The sequence below is a fragment of the Stigmatopora argus genome, chromosome 1, assembly GCF_051989625.1.
Source record: "Stigmatopora argus isolate UIUO_Sarg chromosome 1, RoL_Sarg_1.0, whole genome shotgun sequence".
NCBI lineage: Eukaryota > Metazoa > Chordata > Actinopteri > Syngnathiformes > Syngnathidae > Stigmatopora > Stigmatopora argus.
The window spans coordinates 8843967-8870138 of NC_135387.1; the positions used below are offsets into that span (position 1 = coordinate 8843967).

Here is a 26172-nt window from a genome sequence, read left to right on the forward strand (position 1 = left end):
GCAAACACCTCCTTAACTGTCATTGACGGCAAGAGACGTCCAATGCATTTTGACTGGGAGAGGCTGGGCAGCGATTACAAAAAAAGACTTGACCAGGAATAGACATTTGCTCTATAAATCGGGGGTCCCCAAACCGGTCCTCGAGGGCCGCTGGGGGTGCAGGTTTTTGTTCCAACCGATCCAGCACAGGCATTTTGACCAATGAGATTTCTGCAGAAAACAAGAAGCACCTGACTGCAATCCACTGATTGCACTCGTAGGACACCAGATTGGTGAAAAAAAGGTATCCTCTTTCTGGGTTGGAATGAAAACTTGCACCCACTGCGGCCCTTTGTGGAATAGTTTGGAGACCACTGCTATAAAAAGTAAAAGGTCTTAAGCGGTGGTCTCCAAACTATTCCAGGTTTTCATCCTCAAAGGGCCGAAGTGGGTGCAGGTTTTCATTCCAACTCAACAAGAGGATACCTTTTGCAAGTGTAATCAGTTAATTAAAGTCAGGTGCTACTTATTTTAGAAGACACCTGATTGGTTAAAATGTCGGTACTGGATCGGTTGGAACAAAGACCAGGGCCCACTGCGGCCCTCGGCGGAATCGGTTTGAGACATGTGGTCTTAAGTGTCAACTTTTGAAGAGCTGTCCACTGTAGTGCAGATTTCATCTCCGGAATGATATAAGCAAAATGAAATCATTTTATTTGATGGCAGGGAGATTAGCGTCAGTTGCCAAAGTCTAATAAACACAATTTAAGCAATATGATTGGGCTTGCTAGAATTAGTAGAGTAGTAGAGAGAATAAACAATGCAAATAATAAACTAACATCAATACGGTACCACTACTGGCTCAGTGGTCGAGTAATCGTTCCCGAAACCAAGAAGATGCGAGTTCGATTGTCGGCCCCGGTGAGCTCGTCTAAGTATCCTTGAGTAAGATAATGAACCCAACATTGCTTCCGAGTGTGTCATCAGAAGGTGAATGACGATATAGTAGTGTCAAAATGCTCTGGGTGTCATGATGGTGGAAAGGCGCTTCACAAGTATTAGTATAGCGATCCCTCACTTATCGCAAATTCACTACTTCACAATTTTTCCCGCTATTAATTATTTATTTTATTTATTTTTTAAGTTCATAAAAATGTGAAAATCAACGCTGAAACTCGTAAGCAGAAGCCACTCTTGTTACTAGGACTTAGCACTGAAGAAAAAAAAGTTACAATAGGGGTGACCCTACCTCGCGATTTTTCGATTATCGCGGCCATGTTTGGTGTACATTAACTGCGATATTCGAGGGATTACTGTACTTGTTTATTTACCATGCATCCATTTATTATGGCTAACCAAATCATATTTTAGTCATAGTAACGAAGTGTGATCTCTACATGGCATGTTTCAAAGGTTGTGCAAAGGATGCTTTGCCTCAGGCTCGGGGCAGAAAACGAAGACTGATGGGCTTTGCGGGGATGAGCAGTGTCCGTGTTTTGGCCTCCACGGCCGTGTGGTCGTCCCCCGGCCGGACCTCGTAGTGCTGCATCAGCTGCCGATCACAAGTCGACATTCAGATCGCAGTCGCGCGACGTGAGCTCGCAGGCTGCCGCTTACCCTGCTTAGAGCAAAGTACATCTCCATCTCGGCCACTCTCTTCCCCACGCAGGCTCGCACACCCACGCCGAATGGGATGAAGCTGTACGGGTGGTGCTGGAAGGAGCCTGCCCTCACTCTGTTGCTGCGAAGCCATCGCTCGGGTACGAATGCGTCCGGTCGGGGGAATTGAGCTGGGTCGCGACTCACGGCGTAGTGGCACAAATGGAACTGAGTCTGGAAGAGCATTGCATGGGTGTTTGGTTTGGATCTCGCAGCAGCACCTGAAAGTATCTTGAAAAAGATCTGGTAAATCTTAGTAGTAGGGCACACAGAGAGACAGACGACCACTCGCGCTCACAATCACACTGCCGCCGAGTGGGAATCGAACCCAGACTGCCCGGAGCAAAGTCAGGCGGAAAAACCACTCCACCATCGGGTGGCATGATAGAATTAACTCATTCAAACCAAGACATTTGTCACAAGACAGCGCCTTCTTTCAAGGGTTGTCTTCTAAAAGAAGAAAGATTAGAGTCCCATCTTTCATTATATAAAAAAATATTTTTAATACAGTAATCCAGGGGTAGGGAACCTATGACTAGGGAGCCACATGTGGCTCTTTTGACGGGCGCATCTAGCTCTCTGCTAACCTGTGAGCTAAAATATGGAAACCGCTGGTGACAGAGCTGAGATACTGCATCTAGACCTGCTTTAATCTTCTCTTTTTTTGCATTAGACTCTTCTGTCATTGATTAGCAACTGAATAACAATGTTGTCAAATAATTTCAGAGTTGGTGAAATTACAACAACAACAAAAGGCACCCATTTACATGTATTTTGACTTTTGAATTCAGAGTATGGCTCTCAAGGAATAACATTAGAAAATATGAATTGTTTATGGCTCTCTTCGTCAAAAAGATTCCCGACCCCTGCAGTAATCCCTCGAATATCACGGTTAATGTGGACCAGACATGGCCGCAATAATACAAAAAAAAACCGAAGTAGGGTCACCCCTATTAAAAAAACCCTTTTTTTCTTCAGTGCTGAGTCCTAGTTTCAGCGTGGATTTTCACATTTTTATGAACTTTAAAAAAAAAATCCCCATAAAAAAATCTGCAATGTAGTGAAGCCGCGAAACTTGAACCGCGAAATGGCGAGGGATTACTGTACTCCTTTTTGTTCTTTATTTATAAATATATACAGTTTATTTGTCTTTGGTACGTAAAAAAACAGTCAATCAGTAAACTTGAGGGGTCCACTGTCTTACCATTAGGGTTCAAATTTGTAAGTGGCTCAACAGGTTCCCACATGTTGAAAACTGGTGACTCTTAACTCAAGGTACAGTTACTACAAAGGTACTTGACATACAAGAGACAAACTGAACCCTGTTTGAGCAAGCAAAAGGTCACTCTATACAGGAAACACTCCTAGGAAAGAAACCTCATTTCAATCCAGTGTATCTGCACCTTTTTGGGGAACCAGTAGTTGTGCACCATCACCTCATTTTCAGTAACAAAACGTCCGTTGCCAGGAACAACGGGATACAAGCTGGAAGACAAAGAGAGAAAGTCTTATAGCGGTAAAACAAAGCTTCTTATGAATACAAACGAGTTGGCACACCGTAATGTTTCCTTGATGACGGCCTTCAAGTAGGGCATCTCTTTAAGGTCTTCCATGCTAGGCAGACTTTTGTCGGCACACGTGGCATTCACCTCAGCGTGCAGTCGATCCTGAGCCCGTGGGTCCCTCGCCAAGTGGTACAACGCCCATGACAGCGTATTGGAGGTCTGAACGAAACAGAAGGAGACATTTCTGAAAAAGCACACGTCCCTAGAAATGTTGTCTTTGTTCCCAAAAGGAAAACAAGTATACCAGCCTGCTATAATTTAATTTGACTGCCTAGCTGCAGTAAAGCGGCTAACAAAAGTAATCTTGAATCCAGTATTTCTACATTCCAAACACGCTAAATTCACTTTGCGTTACAGGAGAAACATTCAGCATCAAGTATACACAGGGATGGATTGTAAAAGGAATGTTTTGATCATATGACTGACCGCACGAGTATACATTTGGCTCAGAACGGATAATTGGCGCAGATCGAATTGGGTCACTAAATTGGGCGATGGACTGCGGATTATGAAGATTCAACATTATAGCATTGCGGGGGGTTTTTGTCGTTTGTTTTTTAGAACACTGGTGGCATTGTATTCATACTGCAGAGGTGTCCGATCTGATATATACTACACATGTATGTGATGGCGTAATTAGATACTGATTTTTTTGACTTTCTTTATCAGGTGTTTTCCCACTACTGATCTGATGTTTTTTGAACATTAAAAATAATGCAAAAAAATAATTAATGCTGTATTATCTAGTTTTTTTTAAATTTTAATTTACAAAATAAACTTTATGAAGGCAAACTATTCCTGCCAAACATGTTAGGAAAATACAACAAATGATAAATATATAAATCCCAAATAGGTCAAATTAAAAAGCTGTAGGAGAATTCAGTTTTACCCCCCCAAAAAACTTAAAAGATTAAGTAAAAACAACTAAAGAAGGCCAGTGGGAACTTTGCCAGGTGATGCCACTGTAAATATCAGATAATATTTTTACAACTTTTATACTGTCCGATACTCAAAAAATAATCCTATCAGGCACGGATTACAATACGGAGTATTGGATTAAAAAAAAACACATTACACAATGTGAAAAAAATACGTTACACACCGAGGGATGTGTAAGTGAGTAAAAAAATCGTTTTGTACGTCTAATTTGTTTCCCAATTGTTTTCGCGCTGAATAAAATCTCAAGGGACACCACCATCTGAAAATCTTTTTAATTTAAAACTATGTCGCCTATATTAACAATAGTCATTCTCATCAAGGTTTTATCAGTAGGAGTCACATGAACCTCCAAAATGATTCCAAAATCTAATTTTTCACTCTGACCTCATGTCACCAAAAGTTGATGTCTGCGGACCCTGAACAACGTCCGGTTCGAGTGATGCAAAAATAAGTAATTTCATGTTTTTAATCGCATAATTTAATGACTTTTCTCCAAATATGATTTAAATCTCCTAATAATACACAAAAAAATGTGCTCACACAGATTTTACGTCGTCAAAGGTTGATGCCCTAGAAAGCAAACAACTTCCGGTTCATGTTAGAGAAAAATAAGCAACAAAATGACTGTTTCACATTTTGAATCTTGTAATAGTATAATCTCTAATTTACCGTTCATCATATTTTGATTTTAACCTGGTAATAATTCAATTTTAATCTCGTTATATTCATTTTCGTTTTTCTCTCGGAATATGACATTGTTTGACTTCTTGCAATTTCCCGCGGAAGACCTGACCATTGCTCACGGCACACCAGTGTCCCGCCGCACAGTGGTTGGGAAACACTGCTCTAATGTACGTACACGTTTACTCGTTTACCTCTACAAACATGATCAAATTCATCATCATAGTGTTGAATATCAGTGTCCTCACCAGCATGCTGTATTAAGGGAGGATACCTTTCTTGTAATTGGGAGTTGGTAGGGGCAATTGCAGTACAGTAATCCCCCGAATATCACAGTTAATGGGGACCAGACATAGCCGCGGGAATCGAAAAATAGGGTCACCCCTGTTAAAAACATTTTTTTTACTTTAGTGCTGAGTCCTAGTAGCAAGAGTGGCTTCTGGTTATGAGTTTCAGCATGAATTTTCACATTTTCATGAACTTAAAAAAAAAAAAAAATCAGTGATGAGTCCTAGTAGCAAAAAGACACAGGGGAGCAGCTTCCGCTTGTGAGTTTCAGCGTGGATTTTAACATTTTTATGAACTTAAAAAAATTAATAAATAAATTCCCCAGAAAAAAAACTGCAATGTAGTGAAGCCGTGAAAGTTGAAGCCGTGCTATTCGAGGGATTACAGTTGTTATAAGTGAGTTAAGTAAGTCTTGCAGACATTGTATGCAATATGCTGAAGCGTGAACATAGCTTCCTACTTGTCGTCCTCACCGTGTCGACTCCGCCCAGCAGCAGCTCTGTCACGCTAATGTAGATCTCCAAATGGGTTATCTTATCAGAGGACAGCAAGTAAGTCAGGTACAAACCCTCCGTCACCTCACCTCGATCCGTCCGGGTTTTTATGTCAGCCAATCTCTTGTCGATGAGCGCCTGGGCTGTAGAATGGAAACGCATTGTGAGCAGCTTCAACAAGCGGTCAGGTATATTTGAGAAACAATATTCGGGCCAACCTGTGTTATAAAGGTCGTCCCAGGCCCGAACAAAGCGCTCCCAGAAAGGAAGGACGGAACGGGTCCAGCGTGGGAAGATAACAACAATCTCAGACATTGTTAGCATGTCATTGACGGCGGTGATAAAGCGCTCCGTTTCTTCAGGGATGTTCTCCTGGAGGCAGCCCAGCCTGGTCTCAAACAGAATGGAAGAAATACCTGCACGATGACATTTAGGAAAAGCATCAATAACACGTAAGCCACCTCCAGCGTGACTGCTGGCGATCTCACCTTCAAAGCCAAATTTGTAGAGCTCGGCAGCCACGTCGGAAACGGAAGCTTTGTCCGGGCTGCGACGGCGAAGGAACTCGATACGTTCCAGGAGATCCTCCACCACTTGGTGGATGACGGATGCGTAGGCGGACACTTCCTGGAGCTTAAGCATCTTTGGGTTCAGAGCGCTCCGGATTCTGTACCACTCCTGTCCTTTGCTAGGAAATGAAAGGTATCCAAGTTTACCATTCAATTCTACGGTACACACACACACACATCAGTCAATGTACTTTGAAAAAAAAAAAACTCATTTGAGCTTTATTTATGTTCAAAAATAACTTGTAGCGTTGAATGATTTTTTTTTCTACATTAATTTTTTTTATCAACTGAGATTGACAAGTGTTGTTAAAGAGCGGCAGAGTATTCAGCGCAGATAATTATTACTTTATATGTTAAAAAAAATTAAACTGCACTCTAGTTTGCCAAGGTTTACAAGGTAAATTTTTAAATACTATCAGTAAAATAATAAAAACTAATAAAAAATAATCAATGGAACAATATGATAAATAATTTCTTTTGCATTTTAGAATGGTTTTTTTTGGTTAAACTATCAGTTAAAAAGTTAAAAAATCTGAAAAAGAAACTAGATTTTTCTTTTCGGGGGCTCTTAAATTAAATTATTTTATATTTTAATAAGTCAGATTTCTTTCACATTTTTTGACAGGGAGGGGTGAAAGAATGTCGAAGACCAACTACAGTGCATTCAAAGATTCCACATAAAATTACTTTACTGGCTGCCATTGACGGCAAAAGACATCCAATCAATTTCAACCAGGAGGGCTGGCAGCCAATGATGAAAATGGATTGGATGTCTATTACGCTCTGTGTGTGATACTGGTGTGTGCCCATAACGAGCATTTATGATGTTGCTCACACTGGTCCTCAGTGTGCACAGGGAAGTTGTCTGTATGCCCAGACATGAAAAATTACAGGGAAAATTGATTAGCAGTTGCATGGAATTGTGTTGACTCACTCTACATGCAGACCGTAGGCTTGCCCCCTCAAATCCCTGTATTCCTTCCAGTGTGGCAACAACGCTCGCACTGGGTAGCGTCCTTCCTGATGGATCACCTGGGCAATGAGCTCAGGAGTCGCCACATTGACCACGTCGAACGGGCCGAACTTGGACCGCCAGATGGGCCCGTAGAGATTCTTCTGAACCCCCTGGAGAAAGATGACAAGTGAAAGAAGCACAAAATATTATAGACCGGGGGTGGGCAAGCTATTCCACAAAGGGCCACAGTGGGTGTGGGTTTTCATTCCAACCCATAGAGGGCACATTTTCGCCAATCTAGTGTCCTGAAAGTGCAATCAAGGGATTGCAGTCAGGTGCTTCTTGTTTTCTGCACAAATCTCATTGGTTCAACTGTTTGTGCTGAATCGGTTGGAACAAAAACCTGCACCCACAGCGGGCCTCGAGGACCGGTTTGCCCACCCGTTATAGACCATACTCTTTTTTCACACACATTTTTCAAGTGCTGTTGTATGCAATCCTACTCCTTGTATGTCTTAATGGTCATTCCATATTTGAATTATACATATTTTACATCCTGTGGGTCCTGTGTGGCATTTGCATGTTCTCCTTCGTGGGTTTTCTCCGGGTACTCCGGTTTCTCCCACATCTCCAAAACATGCATGTTAACCTGGTTAAACACTCTAAATTGTGCCTAGGTTTAAATGTAAGCGCGAATGGTGGTTTGTCTCATTGTGCTCTGCGATTGGCTGGCAACCAGTTGAGGGTGTACTACTGGGATAGGCTCCAGCACCCCCGCAAGCCTTGTGAGGATAAGTGGGACAGAAAATGAATTAATAGTTTAACATTAGCACTAAATAACTGTAAGTCAAATCAAAATACAGCTCAAACGTGATTAAAAAAAGGAAAAACACTCAATCGACGTTGGATCATCATGCACATTCTTGGCACAAAGTGTGCACGGTGATCTTCAACAAGTGTTTTTTTATAAGTACGGAAGCGGTTTTGACGATAAATCTGTCGAATTACTAACCCGAACCCCTGACCCGCTGTCTGAAAAATCGGGCGGTGGTCGTGTTTACCTGCAACAAGTGGCTCTTGTCCGCGTAGCCTTTGACAAACAACCAAAAAAGAGTTTTGAACAAAGTGGGTCCGGGCAAGTCATCGATGGTCTTTAGTTTGGCCGCTTTGGTCCTTGCCTGGACGAGTGTTCTGGTCCAAAAGCTGACCGAATCTCCGCGTCGGTACTTTGAAAAGAGGCGAGGTGCAGAGAAGGACATGTTCTTATTGCCGTCTTCCCCAGACTACCTAAATGGGACTCTCCGCGGTTGTTCAGATTTGGGCGTCAATCTGTCTGTTGTTTCTAACACCATCTAGTGGGCAATATGTGCCACTGCATTACAGGAACTGCCTTGTTCTACTTGTACGTCGTGGCCAGAAGAAACCAGAGGTATATGAACAGAATTTAGGATTTAATCCTAAATTATTATTTTTTTCCAAGGTAATGAATAGTTTTGGAGATAATCCGATTATCTTGGAAAAAGTAGTTACAGTTTGTGAATTTTTTTTTAAATATCCTGTTTTTTTTTATTATTTATTTGGGTATTTTTTGTGTCTTTTCTGAATAATTCCCCCTTCCTGGGAGTATTTTACTCCCATTTTTAAAATTATTTTTCTCTGTTTGTCCAAGTTATTTTTTCAGTTTTATGAATGTTTTTTCCTGGTTTTCTGATTATTTTTTCTGTCCACTGAATAATTTCCCCGTTTTCCATGTATTTTTTTTGCTCATTTCTCAACTTTCGGAATAATTTTGTCTGATTTTCTGGTAACTTGCCCATATTCTGAAAAATGTTCAGAATAATAGAAACTAATATTTTGAAAAAATTGTGGAAGGAGACAGGTGGAGTAATTTTGGGCGTCATGACCATACCTCCCAAAATTACTCAAATTACATCCCGAAATGACTCAGAAAAGCTACTCAGTTACTCAATTAAAAAAAAAATCATCACTCAAAATGCATTAGTCCAGAAAATTCTAAATTAAACTTTAAAAATCCCATAAGAAAATGAAATACAAATCCCAATTGGATGAATAACTTTTTTTTATTGTGTGGCTTTGAAAAAGCCAGCCTCAGAGACTGGAATGTTTTTACAGGAGTTCAGTTAATACACCAGGTTACATTTTCATCTGTGAGGTAGAAATAAGGTTGCAATCAATTTGGGTAAAACAATGAATCAAATTTACCATTTAAAGAAAACTACACATCGAGGTGAACAAAAGAAAAGCAAATATACTTGGAAAACAAAGAAACCAACACCATTTTTAAAAACCTTCCAAAGTGGTTTGTCAATTGCTAATGTAAAAGCCACAACATTTAAACCAACTTTTTGAATACAGCATTTAATAAAATGCAACGAGCCACTTCTTCATGCACAACAATGCACTATAAAATGATTGTTAATATGGCAAAAAGCATAAATATTATAAAATTGCTTAAAAACAACATGCACTCATTTTAATGAAATTACATGTACAAAGGGAAGTTCCCACAAATACCTTTACAAACAGTCTCACTGAGTTTTGAACCCAAGATTACCATTCATATTTATTCAATTTTCTAGCTTGTCAAACAAGCAGGAAGCAGATGCATAAAGTCTTTGAGACTCGAGACTAGCTTTCAATGAATGTTACCATTTTTTTTCTCATAAAATGAGGGAATCCTGCCCAAAAACGACTTAAGTACACTTTGTATGCGGCAAGAAAAATAATTTTCCAAATAAATTGTAGTTTTCAGAAAACATACAAAACACAAAGAGTTTAGTCAGGTTGGGTGGGTGCAGATAAACACCACAAAAACTGACTAATGTGCACTGAGCAAAGCACAAAAACAGCATGGCTAGAAATAAGCAAAGCATTTCAAATAAAGTAAGAAAAAATAAATAAACACAATTAAAACAAACAATCGACACATGCCGACGGGGCTGAAATGAACAAATAACGACCGTCAGGAAGGGAAAAGTGATGAGGTGATTGCACAGGAAACATTAGCCACATAATAAAGGCTAAAAAGAAAAAAGTGTGAGTCAATATAACCGCTATTAAACACAAAAAAACTATACAATCTAATCCGCTCATTTGGACACTTGTTAAACCTAAAGACTGGTATACATACATACCCAAAGGATAAACACAATAAACAATGAGAGCACTTAGTTTACAAATGATTTCATTCACTGCGATTGACGGTGATAGACGTCCAATCGTTTTTGACTGGGAGGCCCTCTATCAGTCCAAATGGATTGGACGTCTATTGCCGTCAATGAGAGCCATTGAGTAAAAGACAGAGGTCTGTTGCTGTTTCATGAGTAAATGTGTGAACCTGATAGATACTCTTCTTCCACTTGTTAGACACATGGATTAAAAATCAAAATAAAATTTAGAAAACCCATTGCAATACTTATTTACACTGACAGCACATGACCAGGTATTTGATACCAATTTATACATAATTAAACCTACATTTGAAATGCAGGCAAGGGTGTTTATTTCGACGTCATATTTTCTTGTATTGAGTTGAATTCTTTAGTTTCTTGGCAAATTAGTTTAGGGATAAATGTACTGTGTGTTGTTATTATACCGCCAAACTAAAGCTGCGTTCACACCGGTCAAGTTTTATTTTCGCGACGGGTTTAGATACAAAATCTATGTAATCGCATGTTTAAGGGCCTTTAGAAGATAGTTTTAGTTCAATTTTCCGCCACAGATTTCAACATTGAGGAAAAAACAGCCAATCAAAAACTATTTCTCATTCACGAGACTTCAGCTGGCAAGTGAGGAGACTTCCGCAGACTTTTCGCTACCTAAGGGCTACCTCAACACAAAACTGCTTTTAGTGTAATATTATAAGATTAAAGTATTAAAAATAGGAGACACATTTCGTAATATTAAAACCGTTATAGTATTTATATTTATTTTGTGAACCGAAAGTTGTGTCGTTTGGCGGACTTTGACCCGTTGGTGACGTGGGGACTTTGTCAACACAAAACTATTTTGGGCATAATATTACGAGAAAAAAAAATATTATTGCAAGAGTAAACATATATTACTGGTTTTTACATTACGAACCCGAAGCTTCAATGACTTGGACTTTTGGCAATGTAAGGATAGTGTGAACACCAGAACTGCTTTTGGCGCAAGGTTTGCCAGATAAGTGCCCTGCAATAGAGAATTAAGCCGCATTATCATACCATAGTTGAATTTGAATCAGAATAGACAGTGGCTAACAGATGACACACTTATGTTAGCAATGATCATGTAAACAAACACCATCTGTAGTCTACAACCTGTCTCTTACATACAAAAAAATGAAATGAGTATATGATACAGTCTTCATATGTAAAGGGTTTGAAATTGCCCTGGGGTTAAATCTTAACACTAATGAATATTCATTTTTAGTGAGGTAGGTTAACACAAAGATAAACAAAAAAGCTCAAATCCAAGCTCCTGGTTAGTTTCTATAGCCATGATGGGAAGGGTACTTTTTGAACTACTTTTCTCAACAAAGCATACCGTATTTTCCAGACTATAAGTTGCACTTTTTTTCATAGTTTGGCCGGGCCTGGGACTAATACTCACTTTGACTTTCATGTTGTTTTTTTCACTCTGACCACAAAGGCGATAAAACTGAAAAACTGTTATGTTAACAGATAGATTCCTATTTCGCCTGTTGTTTTCCCATTTTACTTTTGTTACTTAAATGCATGCTTGTTCTTGGTTTCCGATCAAATAAAAAATGGCCCTCCCAAAAATGTGACTTAACCTCTTAACCCTTATATATATATATATATATATATATATATATATATATATATATATATATATATATATATATATATATATATATATATATATATATATATATATATATATATATATATATATATATATATAATTTTTCTCTTCATTGGCTGGTGCGAGTTATAGTCCGAAAAATACAGTAAGCAGATTGTCGAAGAAGGTAATTCATTGACAGTTTCCACAAAGTCTCTTAATTCCTTCATCCATTTTATTTCTACTAACTGACCAAAATATATATACGAATAAAGACACTATTTTTGTACTGGACCCTAATGCTATGCATATAGATCGAGCATGCCAGCTTTGTGCCTATTCCAAATGTCAGTTTAGTCCAAAGTAAGATTGGAAAAATCAACAACACATCACCTATCGAGGAGAAATCATGCGACTTTGAGATAAGTCGTAAAATTTTCAGTTGTCTACATTGATTGACAGCATCCCTAATGCATTTCATTGTCTTATTTCTGATGTTGTCATGCATGACTCAAGAGATTCATAGCAGGTTGAATTTTTGTTTTGCTGTATTGGTTGAGAACATTGTTAATTCAGACTCTTTGTAATGCATAAAGATTTCTGGCAAACTGGATGCAGAAAAATACAGATCTCATTATTGGCTGATTGGTGGAGGGCGGGACCTCCATCATAAAGACAGAATCAGAACCATAAAACTTTTATGGCCTGACAATCGACTTTTAAAATGGGAAAAAATTGCTTTTACTTTTGCTAGAAATACAGCGGTAACTCTACTTACCTAATGCGTCAATTTACGAATTTTACAGGTTACAAAACACTTTGATATGTAAATTAATGTTCCTAAATATGATAATTTGTCCAAGTTATGGATCATTACCTTTGAACGGCGGTCCTTTCGATTTGTCATCATTTGGTTTGGTGTTGTGGCATCATTTCAATGACTTAATAAAGTTTTCTTATATTTTTGCATATACATTTTTCTATATACAGTGGTATTTCAACATACGAGTCCACCGACATACGAGCAATTCGAGATACGAGTAAAATTTTGGGCAAATATTTATCTTGAGATACGAGACAAATTTCGATATACGAGCATACAGCCGACGCGAGAGGCTGCTCATAATCATAAGAACATCATGGGCACTGTCTCTCTGGTCGCAACTCCCTCGTGTAATGTCTCTACGAGCACTGGGCGGAGCGTTGCATTTTTTTTAGTGTTTTTTTCCGTAAGACAGTGTGAATGGCGGAGCGATCGCGAGGAGTATATACTACGAGAGGAGTATATACTACTTCTCGTTGGCAAGTGGTCGTGCGTTATCCTATTGAGGACATTTGTGTGCATCATTTTGTGAATATTTTGAAGGGAATACAAAAGCAAACAACCCTTGATAGGTTGCATATTGAAAGTCAGGGTGGAGGCGGGGCAAATAGAGTCAACCCGGGAGAAGAAAGGTATCAAAATTTAAAACAAAATTAGTGTACCTAAATCGACATACGAGTTCAGTACCGGAACGAATTAAGCTTGTATCTCGAGGTACCACTGTATACACATTTTTCAAACAAAATAGTTTTATCATTTTAAATGGTTTATAGTGGCTAGTATTGAATATTGTGGAACAAATTATATTCCTTTAATGTAAAATGCTGCATTACTTATGTTAAAATCCAAGTTATGAAAGAAGTTCTGATACCAATTAATTGTATAAGTAGAGGTACCACTGCATTTACAGTTGTGGTCAAAAGTTTACATACACTTGTGAAGAACAATGTCATGGCTCTCTTGAATTTCCAGTTATTTCTACAACTCTGATATATTGATACTGATGTATATTTTTGACCCAGCAGATTTGATCACTTTTTTCTGTTCACCCATAATAAAGTCATAAAAGAACCACATTTCATGAATGTTTTTTGTGACAAAGAAGTATCTGTTCCAATCACTCTATCAGAGAAAAATCAGAGTTGTAGAAATAACTGGAAACTCAAGAGAGCCATGACATTATGTTCTTCACAAGTGTATGTAAACTTTTGACAACAACTGTCGAAATTTTATATAATTGAAGTGCATTTCTTACATAAAGCTCCCTTAACACTCTTAATTCATCAAAAAATGGAAATAAATACTTTATAAATCATGAACATATAGAAGAAGAGGCCGCTGCAGGATGCTCATCACAGCTTTAACAAGAAAGAGTACCTGAAGTGGAGATTTGGATGCCTTTTCTTAAAGCGGTTGTCACTCGGTGGGGTCGCTGTCCTGGCTACTGTACTCGGCGGTCTCCATTTTAAGAATATAGGGGATTATGCTGTCAATGGAGACGTTACCAATCAAACCGGTGAAAAAGAGCTCCTCTGTGATGTTGGAGTTCATGAGGCGCAGCGCCGGGAGACGGGTCAGGATGCGGGTCAACCTAAAGACACAATTTTTGGCTGTGTGTTTGGAACGTTTCAATTCAATATGTACGGAAGATCAGCGCTGTTTTAGCAAACTCATTTCCAAGAGATGTTGCCAAAAAATATTTGTTGTCTGTTTGTTTCTATTTGCTTATTAAGGTTTTCTTTTAGAAACTGACTACAGTCGTAACTCTAATTACGAAATTAATTGGTTCCAAGACTTTTTTCGTAACTTGAAAATTTCGTAAGTAGAGGTATACTTTATATGTAAATTCTCTAATTCGTTCCACGGTCCTCACACAACTACCAACTAAACCCTTTAAAAATGTGAGGAAACACAAATGAGAGAAAATTATAAGGCAATGATTTATTAATGTCTTAAAATAAATAAAGCATATGAAAATGTGCCCTGAGCAGCTGAAATATCTCCCTCCGTGGCCGTTACAGATGCAATGTCCGTGTTTTTCCGCCAGATGGCAACAAGAGCCCGTTCTACCAGGGCCGAAAGCCGTCCACTTTGGAGTACATTTTAGACTTTTACGTGTGCCCTGTGTGTGTGTGTGTGTGTGTGTGTGTGTGTGTGTGTGTGTGTGTGTGTGAAAATATGTTTTACAGTTTATAATCGCTCAATATGGGGAATTCAAAATAAAATAACGGATAAGGAGATGCATTTACTTTTTGGAGAATTTCGTAACGTGGATCTTCTTCGTATCTCGAGTCACTCATTTGCATATAAAAAATTTCGTAACCTGAAACTTTCGTACCAAGAGGCATTCGTAAGTAGAGGTATGACTGTATTTAAAATGTTATACAAAGCGAGCAAAAAGATGATGGACCGAAGTGTCATACCGAGCACATCCCAATTGCTGTCGTAAGATAGCTTGTAAGCTACACAAGGCTACAAGATTTGTAAACATAGCAGAGTTCCTGAAAGAAATACAGCTTTCATTCTAAACTCTAAATACATAATTATACATTTAATTTAACAGGATTCCCTTTCATACCTGTAGGTGTCGTCGGGATACGTTTTCTGTACATAATCCTGCAGCTCCATCAAGGCTTTTTCTTGAAACTTTTCCACCTGTCCGCCACAGTCCACACCAGGATGATCTGATGGCATGGTAAAAAAGTATTGATTTTCTCAACTTTGTTGTCCTCAAATCATTTTACTACTATTCACCGGAGGAGGGACACTTTACAACTCACCCGGACTGAATAAGACGATGGCCTTCAGGTAGGCGTATTCGTAGCTGTCCGTCTCCAACCGGGTCATACTGTTACAGAACTCCTGGAACTTCCAGATGTGCTCCATCACCTGCTTCACCCTTTCCCCTGACAGCTTGTCTACAAGATAACATCTGTCAACCATCAACATATACAAGTGGCCTACTCTGAAGATTTTACACGATAATGTGCGGCTACTTCGCTATGACTAAATCATCCTGTTATTCCTGCCTGTGAAATGAGAACATTTTGCTAGTACTACGCGTGTCATAATCTTGAACCATACCATCCTGAATGCTACTCTGAAGGTGGTTGACAATGGCAGTCAAGATGGTGGAGAGGTTCATGACGTGTGCACATTGAGCGAGACCAAGAGTGAATAGCTCGTTCCAGCAGGCTCGCACCAAGCCTGTGTTTTCTTCCTGCCTGAGAAAGAGTCGTGTTAATGTAATAGACCATCAGCTTCATTGGAAAACTCATAATGTTCGCACAGCACAAAGCCTAAACGTTGTATAATACCATTTTTGCTGTCATCTTTTCGTCAAGAAAATAAATTGTCATTTTTTTGTAGTCAATTTTCAATGTTGAAACTGAAAATTGAATGCATACTACTTAATAATATCGCTAACAATTATAGTATGCTCATACCTTGTTTATCCCTAATCGTGCTATGCTGGTGTCCTTACCCAAGAGCCAAGAAGGCAGGGATGGAACGTGCCCAGTGCATTGAGAGAAAGAGAAGCCTGGATGCAGATTCACAAATGTAATGTACATTCAAATATTCTGGCATGGGGCTGGGCATGGTCAACTAGAAAGAAGATGTAAAAGACAACCGTTTCACAGGTTATGTCAAAGTGATGTGTTTCTACACACCCAGTTTTAGTGGCCAATCTGATTGTAAATGATGATAGTGGATGTCTCTCGCACTGACCTTAAAGTTAACATGACCATCTGTGAGCAGGGGCCCTTCCACCTCGATGATTGGCGTTTCTTGATCTCGGCCAAGTAGCTGAAAGGCCGTTTCGCTAACACATTTGTCAGCTACGACACCCGTCTCGGGTGGATTGAGCACTTTGGCCAGAGTGTCAAAGGCACTGTGCAAAAAAAAGAGTTAACGATAAGAAGTCGAATCAGATCAATCAAAAAAAAATGTAGTGCTTTACCAACTGACCGAGTAATCTCTGTCGTGTTTTTTTTCACATATGTGCAATCTGGTGAATCTCCATTTTTCAAGTTCTGTTTCAGTGAATCGCTCAGGTTGGCCAGTGAGGTCACCACATTTGCGAGTGTCCCAAGGTCACCCTGGCCAGACTCCATCTAAAGAAAACCACAGGTGTAAAAATTAAGGCCAGATTTCCTTTTGTCAACTTCAGAATGTTCACTAAAATTAAATGAAACTTTCTCCCGATCTTTCACTGAATCGGAATAGCTACTTGTAAGATTATATCAGTTTTTGTGAGTATAAAAGCATCGTTCTCATACAAACTGTGAATCGCTGACATGTCAGCATAAACACTCAACTGTCTGACTGAATAATCAATCTTAGTCTTGTGATTGGGTTGACATGTCAGCACAAACACTCAACTGTCGGACACAGATCAATTACTTTTTGCCCTGCAAATGACTGAAACATATCTGTCCAAAGTCCTGCTGACAACTGTCAGTTTTGCCTGTATTTAAGACTCACTCACTGGTCATTCGGTGAGAGCTGCAAGGACAACAGACTGTGAGTGATCACGCTGTTTGAGCTCTCCCCATTTCTGCAGTCCGGTAATAAACTTATTTCCTTTAAATTGGTCTCACTCTTTCTTAAACTGCTCCTTAAGTTGTTTTTCAGATCTATCACTACTGTTTTTAAATTTGAATAAAGCTATAAGCGGTAATAAAAAAAAACAAATATCAAATACAAATTTTGATATTTTCCCCCAAAAATAAACAGTTAAGAAAAAAAACTATCGAATTTGTGGGCTTTTTACAGGCTGACTGCCACCTTTTCTTGTAACTGTCACAAAATTTCCCAAATACGGGATGAATAAAGTTATCCAACCCAATCCTATGTCGCCACTCAAATATTTGTTTTTCTAGTTCTTGTTCACACTAACTTTGAAGCTCCACATTTTGGTTTTTCATGAATCGATTGTCTTGAATCATGGTAGCTTTTTAGGACGGCCAATATTTATCAATTCTCAAAGCCTGATTTTTTATTTATTGTATCAGGGCTGATTAATTAATAGTGGACATTTATTTACGTGTAGGTTACTAGTTAGCAAGTAGATGCCATGCGGGCTCTTCGTCACAGCCTTTTAAAGCAAAAAAAATAAATGAATAAATAAAAAGAATAAAAATACAAAGGTTATGTTGGCGTCCTAAACAATTCATCTACTATAAAATAGTAATAAATAGTAATATAGTCATTAATAATCAATTTGGTTGCGATTCAATTCAATAGCCTAATTCCAATATAACCCGCGACAAAAATAACTTTAACAACTGTGAAACTGTACACACTGAATGGAAAGAGATGTACCTTTGAGTCAGTTGTTAACAGAAGTGTTCCATCACTATGCATGACAGGCTGCTGTATGTTCACAAGCATCCCCTGGTCCAGCAAACTGGATCTGCACACCAAATACACTCCATAGAACGTCAACATGCAAAGTCCCACAATGAGGTATGATGCTAACTAACCTGGAGCCGTCAGTCTCTGTGTCAGAGACGAAAGTTGGCGTAGCGATGAGTGGACTGTTAATGTCCTTGCGGATGTAAATCTTTTGGGTGGAGGGAGCGCAGTTGATATGTTTCTCTCTGGGAACAACATCGGCAGGCTTCCTTTCGCTCTGAACAGCTGGGATAAAAAAATAAAAATAAAAAGATTCTATACCCCTCATGACCTTTCTTCAAATTTGCAAATACATTAGGTGCCGCCAATTTTGAGGCAAAAGTCAAAGCAGTTATCTCAACAGATATGAGCTGTGATGACGTCTCAACTACAGAAGGATGATTTCATTGTTGCAAAGTTGAAAGGGTGAAAACAAAAAAGCAGATGGGAAAACAGCAAATGCTTAGACTGAAAACAATGTGGCCAAATTAATTGTGAGGTGTGACCCAGACAACATCTACAATGATGACGAGATGGGATTTTTTTTCCATGCACTGCCTGACTTGATGTATATTGAAAAAAAGTGTATGTATATGTACATATATATATCTATATATCTATCTATATATATAATATATGCGTTGTTAGAAAAAGAAACAGACTTTTATTTTAGAGCTGTGGAGTAAACTGGGCATAATATGAAACGGAATTATTGACTCACAGTCAGTCTTCATTCCCATGTTAAGGCATTTCTTCAAGCGACAGAACTGGCAGCGGTTGCGGTGGTGCTTGTTAATGACGCAGTCCTGCTTACTGCGACAGCTGTAGGTCAGGTTTTTCCTCACACTCCGCTTAAAGAAGCCTTTACAACCCTCACAACTCATAGCTCCATAGTGACGGCCTAAACACAAATGACAAAGGTGAGTTTATGTCTGTCTGAATTTTACACAAGCCAATAGAATAAATGATATACAATTCCAGTGTCTAGACAAAACACCTGAAGCCTTGTCTCCACACACCACGCAATACTCCACTGTCTGTGGCCGGCTCAGGTCGCCTGATTGGCCGAGCAACTGCTCCATCGACAGTGGATCTGTGACAATCTGAGGGGAAAAGTGATAGAAGTGGTCATTAATGTAATATGGTTCCTCAACTAAAGTTTAGAAAATGAAACATCAGTTGTTAAATCATTTGGAGAAAAAGTGCCTTCTGATTGATTTGATCTTTTGTGAATGCTATTCTTGTCACCTGTATTCTCCCTGGCATCAGGTTGTCTGCAGATGTCAAGATAAGTTGCTTGGTGTTGTGGTTGTCCGGAGAGGTCAATATAACCTTGCCAGCTCCAGAGTTGTCTGCAGTGGTCAGAATGAATTGTTGCTTGGGGGCACTAGAAGTGTTCATGGCAGTCACAATCTGTATCTTCTGACCCCTATGTTGATCAGTTACAATCTGAGGAGTGAGAGTGTGACAGTGAGGCTGACATAATTATACATCACTAAAAAATATAGGTAAAAAAAGACGGGACCTGTATCTGCTGTGATGTTGCTGGCGCGTCAATAGTTGCAACCTGATGCTGTGGAGGCGATTCACTTATCGCCGAATCTGTTGGGGACAATGACACCTACAATTTGAAAGACATTATACCACACTGGATGGTCAACAAGGAGCTAAAGTAAATAAAACAAAGCCACGTAGCGAAAGTAAAGAAAACTAAGTTGTCTACATGGAAGATTGTCAGGCATTTATTCAAGAAACAGATCTAAAATTGAAGCTGAAAACTTAAAAAGAACAAAAAATGCATGCAATAGAGCACACTACAAGCCACACTCACCTCTGCCTCATCCTCATAGTCCGCTTTCTGCTGAGAGAGCAAATTCAGGTTGGCCGTCATGATGATGTAAGGTCATTAGTGGGAACTGTTTGGAACAATGTAAGGTGCTTGATTTTTCAACAACAAAGCTGCAACAAAATATATGATACATTAGTTGGCTGGTCACCCATTGGGGGTACCTACAGTTGGCTGGGATAGGCTTTTATTATTTTGCTTAAGAATGGATTTATTAATATATATATAAAATATACAGCCCGGTGGCGTGAGTGGTTAGTGCGTCAGCCTCACAGCTCTGGGGTCCTGGGTTCACATGAGATGAGATGAGATGAGATAAAATATACAATGATTAATAAGAAAAACTAATAAATATAATAAGAGACCATCTGATCTTATCTCATTTTCTGAACCACTTTATCCTCACTAGGGTTGCGGGGGGTTGTGGAGCTTATCCCAGCTGACCGGGGAGAACAAACAAACCACACAGGTGGACCGAACTGGATTTGAACCCAGGTCTCCCACTGTGAGGCCGACAGCTCATTCACCGGGCCGCCCTAATAAGAGACCATATTTAAGATTTACGTTTTGTTACTTAAGTGGTCTATATAAAAAAGTGGGTATTTGATTATATGTGAATATATACATTAATTTGAACCGTAAATTTTGGGATGGAATATTTTTTCTTATCACAAAGCTTTACATCATCACTAAGGAATTATCAGCTATATTTTATTTGAAACCTTGCCACTTTGAACATATTGAAAAAGATGCAAACTGCCATCATAGTTTTATTTTTCTTATACTTTATTCATAATTTGGCACTCTGTGTTTCTGTTGAAGACACTGAATTTACCTTGCATTAAAAAAAATGTAGTAACTAAACTTACAATTTGTTGACAATGCGACACCCGGAAGTAAGTGTCATTCAAAGGTAACAATACACTAAGGAGGGTCGTGGAAGTAAACACAGCTTTGTGATTGGCCCAAGGCAATTCCATCAAAATGTTCCTTTCCTACCACATTACAAATCATGACAACACAACAAAATGGAGATTTTGGCAAGCAGCCAATTACAAAGGGAGCCAATTTTGACGACGAATATCTATCCGAAAATTCTTTCTCCCTCATAACAATAATGAAGACGTGACAGTAGCTAGTAAATAAACATTGGGCAGGGCGTGGGTGGGAAGTCCCACGATATTTCCGCCTCATTTCTGCCGCATGGAAGGCAAAGGTAAAAAGGTCGACCTGTCTACGTTTAGCGCTCCAAGCTAGCACAACACAAGCAGAGCCGCAGCGTGTTTGTAAACCCCCTGAGTAAAGTGACACACGAGAGGCTCACATTAGTTACCCTAAATGTCACAAATACGTCATGTAAACCCAATTCGGAGGTGTCACTGTCACTGGCCGTGTCGCGAAGCCCTGCATCGACTCGAACTAGCCTGCAAACCGGGAGATTAGCTGTGTTCTTTTATCATGCGCAACGTCGCCTGTCTTTCTGGGCTTTTCATGCTAAAGCCGAATCTTACCTCCGACGATGGACCAACGACGTATTCGGAACGCCCGGATAATTTATAAAATTAATTGTTTTGTTTTTCTACTGTTAAAGGTCATAGTTCGTGACCCGTTGATGGTTGAAGGTTTTTTTCTTTTTTTTCTCTTTTCCTCTTCCTCTGTCGCGCTCCTCCTCCTACTTCAGGCGCGTGCGAGCCAGACGGTGACGTCATCACGCCTATCCGTCGCAGTGGTATTCACTCTATAGCCCGCGGGCCAAGTGCCCCCCGTCGCCCAGTTTTTATTGACCCACAGAGTTATAAAAATATTATTATCAATACGGACCGCATTAAAATCTTGACATCAACGCTAGATATAGCACTTTAACAGTGCCTCTCTATTACTTCAGGGGTCAAAACCTGACATGTTGAAATCAATGTAGAAAACTGTATTTTCTTCCGCCATATCCCTAAAGCGTTGGTCTTTCCTCTCTCAATGCCAAAAAAAAGAAAAAGAAATGTATTCTAAATGGAATAAACAGTCTGTACAAACAAGTAGACATACGTTTTCTCTTAAAATAGGTTTAAGATGACACCAAAAGAAAGCCAGTGACCTGTCTTGCCTAAAAAAACATTCATAAAATTGGATAGCAAAGTTGTAGTTACTGTTATCGATTATTACTCGGATGTAATCGCTCTAACATCTGGGTTTAGCTGTTTCATTAGCTCAAGTGAAAACTCCATTCGCAGGGAGTTCTATAACTGTTACTATAACTTATGAAATACCTTTTCATTGCAAAAACCAAAACGACATTCCAGAAAAACAGATGAAGAAAACCAAAAACAAATTTAAATTTAATAAAACAAAGCATAGCAAATTACCAGAACTGCGTGTTTGCCCCCCCTGACCTAAACAATATATTGAAATGGAGATGTGTTAAGATATTTTGTGTTCCAAAAGGTTACAGACATGGCAAGAATATGTTTTGTTTTTTGTTTTGTCTTTTGAAAATCAAGCAAACAGGTCACTCTGCTCAATTCCTATTCATTTGGGGACCCATAATTCGGTGGAACAGGAACAGGAAATGTTCTCCAAATGCCCCCAAATCAACAGAGTGACTGGAAATCAACGGAAAATGACCTGGAATGCCCCCAAATTTGCACATTCTCTTCCACTGACGAGCATATCCATGCAATCCATTTGAAGAATCTGAATTGTACAAAGTGATGAACTCATTTCACAGCACAAGGACGAAAAGAGCTTTTCTGTTTATTAGTCGTTGACCCATTTTCAAATAATCGTGTACAATTAGACGTATTCATTCATTGCTGTACTCTTACCTTCTTCCGGCTAGTTTGCAAAGTGCCTTTATAGTTCTTTCTGTGAACATATGAACTTTCCTCCTTATAGATAAGATAAGGTTGACTCTGGTATGTACTTGTTTACACATTCAATCGCCACCTACCAAAGGAAGGAATTGTTTTCTCTTATTCCACCTCTGATGGGGGGCAAGGACAATTTGACTTTCCAAAATGATTATTTCATTTCTTTTTTTTATTCAAATCCAATTTGATAACTTGTTCCATGTTGTATTGATCATCCTTATATGAGTTTGCTATAAATTGCGTGTTGGCAATTTCAAGTAGATGTCAGCAAAGTAACATTTAGTATTTAGCTTAGGTTAGAACTTTATTTCATCCCGTATTTGGGAAATTTCTTGGTCGCAGTAGGAAGACAGACACAAGACACACAAGACATTGTAGACTAGCACAAAGAAACCAAGCCACACGACGGGTGGGGCCGAGTCGCAAAGGCCACAGAACAACGAAGCACAAAGCACAAAGTACAAAGTACAAAGTACAAAGTACAAAGTACAAAGCAAAGCAAAGTATATGGGATCTTTAAGAATCATTATATCAAATCATTAAGACAGAAAAGCAGCAAAAACACAAAACGAGCAAAAGCGGTTGGTTATTTTCTGTTTTGCAGTAAGAAAACAACCATTACTGGATGAATTAATTTCTTATGATATTGACCCTAATAATGTGCTTTTGATTCATACTGTATCTCAGGAATAGCACGTGTGATGATATTTCTTAAGATTTTCCCTTTAAAGTAACACATTTGTACTTCCTATTAAAACCATGAATATGGAGGTTAAAATTTGGAATCACGGGGCATCTTATACGCGAGAAATTGTAAAATTCAACGATTTTAAGACAATTTTAAAGGTGCAGTTTATACGCGGGAGTGGCTTGAATGCGAGTAAATACGGTAAATTGGAAGGACTATGATAACAATATTTTTAAGTACCTTTATTTCCAAATACAACATCAGATTTTGATGGGAATATCTTACTTTGAGTCTTGGTCTAGCCTCGAATCCCTCAGTAATAGAGAAATGCATGGGTTTGTCACAGATTATTTTGGGGGGTATTTTTTATCAAAGATGCCATGATAGTTTAATTAAGTACTTTTATTGAAAAATACAACATCAGGTTTTCATGGGAGTACTTTATTGAATGGATTGAATTGAATTGTATGATTTTGTTGTCATTTAAACAAAAACTGATGAAAAATGAAAAATAAATCGATGAATAAATGATAAATAAATAAAAATGTTCGACTCTGGGGTTCGTCTAGTATACCTCAGAATTACAGAAGTTGGTATCCCAGGTTGTTTTTACTCCTTTTTTAAAAACTGCTGGAATGAGCGTGAAATGAATGACGCCACCGTAATGCACATAATTAAAACAAGAATCTTGACTTTTTTTTCTGAGTGAAGGACGGCTTGACCACAGTTCCAACAGTGAGTGTGCGTTTTCCTTATCTACGTACACATCTGTCGCACGTGAGACTGCGGTCAAGTGAGGCGCTGATTCTCTTTCAGTAGTCAAACCAGCTGCGCTTCATTTTCGGTTGCCCTATTCCTTTTGGTTTTACGGTAAAATTGAGGATTAAACCTTAGTTTTTCAACGACACACTCCATTTATTAATTACCCTGTGCTGGAACTGTCTGGTGACGCAATCATTGGGATTCCCTTTTATGTTCAGACAATCAATGGCGTAATTTTATTTTCTTTATTTAAAAAGTGACGTTTATTCGTCAATATGGCATCTTTACCAGCGCTCGATTCGGATTCGGCGGTGACCCGCCGTTTTATTTTTTCCCCGTTCATGCTTTGCCCGCTTCTTTACCATAAAACTTCAAGGAAGAGGGCAACCGAAAATAAAGCGCGGCCGACTTGACTTCAAAGAGAAACGGCCGCAGTCACGTGAGCCTCAGCCATGATCAAGACCCCGAGCGATTGGTGGGTCGATTGGAATACGTACTTAACCACGCTTGTCGTAATCGCTAGTTCGAACCACTCCACTGAGAATGGACGGGCGCAGAATCCGCTGAGGCACCGGGGAGGGCGCGACGATGCCCGGCCGGGGATTTTGGATTAGCACGCCCCGCTTCGCAAAACGGGGGAGTCGCTTCCTCTGGTTGTTTTGCGCAGGGACCGGCGGCATCGCCCTTTTCACGCTGCTCTTCGTGGACGTCATCGAGTCGTGGATCACGTCCATGGGCATGAGCTCCCTGCCGCACTCCGGCCACTTCCACCCGCAGAACGCCCCTCTCGTCAGACCCGATGACTTTCTCCTCATGCCCAGTCCGTTAGTTTGCCAGCGAGCCAAGCCCTACCTCATCACCATGGTCACCTCGGCTCCAGCCCACCACAGGGCACGTCAGGCCATCCGGTCCACCTGGGGTGGGGAAACCGTAGTGAACGGTCTGAGAGTTTTGACCCTCTTCGTGGTGGGGCTGCCGTCCGATCGCGCCCTGTCCAAGCTTCTCGTTGACGAGGCCAAGGAGAAAGGAGACCTGGTCAAGGGGCGCTTCTTGGACACCTACTCCAACCTGACCCTCAAGACTTTAGCCCTTCAGAGGTGGGTTCTCCACTTCTGCCCGCAGGCTCACTTCCTGGCCAAAGTGGATGACGACGTCCTATTCAACCCCAGCGGACTCCTGACCCTGCTCAACAAGAGCCGCCACCACGGACAAACGGACTTGTACCTCGGTCGGGTGCATCTACACGTGGCCCCCAACCGGGACCCCGGCAGTAAGCACTACACCCCCATGTCGGCCTACAAATCCGCAGTCTTTCCGGATTATTGTAGCGGAACTGCTTATGTCCTGTCACGCTCCGCGCTGCTGAAAGTATACTCTGCTGCCTCTGTGTCCCCTCTGGCTGAAACCCACTTACCCGAAGACATTTTTGTAGGGGTTTGCGCCCGTACAGCCGGTATAAAGCCAACGCACTCGCCACTGTTCTCTGGTGGGCCGTCCATACCGTACGGGCGCTGCTGTTATCAGGCCATGGTGTCAGTTCACCACGTCGCACCCACAGAAATGCAACGTTACTGGTCCGATATCCACTCATCAGGACAGTGCCCATGGTTGAGGATGAAAGCCTCGCTCGGGATGTGCAAAGTCGGGGCCTTACTGGGATAGCTCACGGGCTGGGGAAGGAGATATGAGGGAGTGGGACTCATTTTCGTTGGAAAACAATACCCATTTTCAGGTGGGACAGTAAGCTAGGTTTTTATTTCAGCGACTTGTGAAGCTAACAATCAATTTGCCTAATAGCGACTTAACTGAACACAACGCAATGGAACACCAATGAGATGACGTTGAAGAAAAGAACAA

The 26172-nt window shown here is 39.9% G+C and overlaps 3 protein-coding genes across 5 annotated transcripts; 1 reads left to right on the top strand and 2 right to left on the bottom strand.

Annotated features, from left to right (window-relative positions):
- Window positions 1-672: 672 nt before the first annotated feature.
- cyp27a2 (cytochrome P450 family 27 subfamily A member 2) lies at window positions 673-8436 on the bottom strand. 2 transcript variants are annotated; one of them, XM_077602417.1, is made up of 9 exons: window positions 8191-8436; window positions 7109-7299; window positions 6094-6293; window positions 5824-6021; window positions 5585-5748; window positions 3196-3362; window positions 3042-3123; window positions 1597-1812; window positions 673-1531 (listed from the first exon to the last, which is right to left on the bottom strand). In XM_077602417.1, exons 1-9 carry the CDS (start codon window positions 8386-8388, stop codon window positions 1415-1417), a joined length of 1533 nt encoding a protein of 510 aa, XP_077458543.1. In that variant the 5' UTR covers window positions 8389-8436; the 3' UTR covers window positions 673-1414. The 2 variants fall into 2 exon arrangements, with proteins under 2 accessions (XP_077458543.1, XP_077458553.1); XM_077602427.1 differs by having other exon boundaries at window positions 7207-7299; window positions 8191-8404.
- Window positions 8437-9191: 755 nt separating this feature from the next.
- Window positions 9192-21705, bottom strand: nr2c2 (nuclear receptor subfamily 2, group C, member 2). Of its 2 annotated transcripts, XM_077596905.1 has the most exons (16): window positions 21516-21705; window positions 19990-20117; window positions 19684-19779; window positions 19407-19607; window positions 19156-19261; window positions 18880-19059; window positions 18248-18404; window positions 18087-18177; window positions 16731-16876; window positions 16491-16653; window positions 16246-16367; window positions 15846-15985; window positions 15542-15679; window positions 15340-15445; window positions 14139-14352; window positions 9192-11323 (listed from the first exon to the last, which is right to left on the bottom strand). In XM_077596905.1, the coding sequence occupies exons 2-15, from the start codon at window positions 20047-20049 to the stop codon at window positions 14178-14180; spliced, it is 1881 nt and encodes a 626-aa protein (XP_077453031.1). In that variant the 5' UTR covers window positions 20050-20117; window positions 21516-21705; the 3' UTR covers window positions 9192-11323; window positions 14139-14177. The 2 variants fall into 2 exon arrangements, with proteins under 2 accessions (XP_077453031.1, XP_077453040.1); XM_077596914.1 differs by lacking the exon at window positions 9192-11323 and having other exon boundaries at window positions 12059-14352; window positions 19684-19760.
- Window positions 21706-24451: 2746 nt separating this feature from the next.
- b3galt4 (UDP-Gal:betaGlcNAc beta 1,3-galactosyltransferase, polypeptide 4) lies at window positions 24452-26016 on the top strand. Its single transcript, XM_077603347.1, has one exon. It carries the CDS (start codon window positions 24904-24906, stop codon window positions 25975-25977), a length of 1074 nt encoding a protein of 357 aa, XP_077459473.1. The 5' UTR covers window positions 24452-24903; the 3' UTR covers window positions 25978-26016.
- The last annotated feature ends 156 nt before the right edge of the window (window positions 26017-26172 follow it).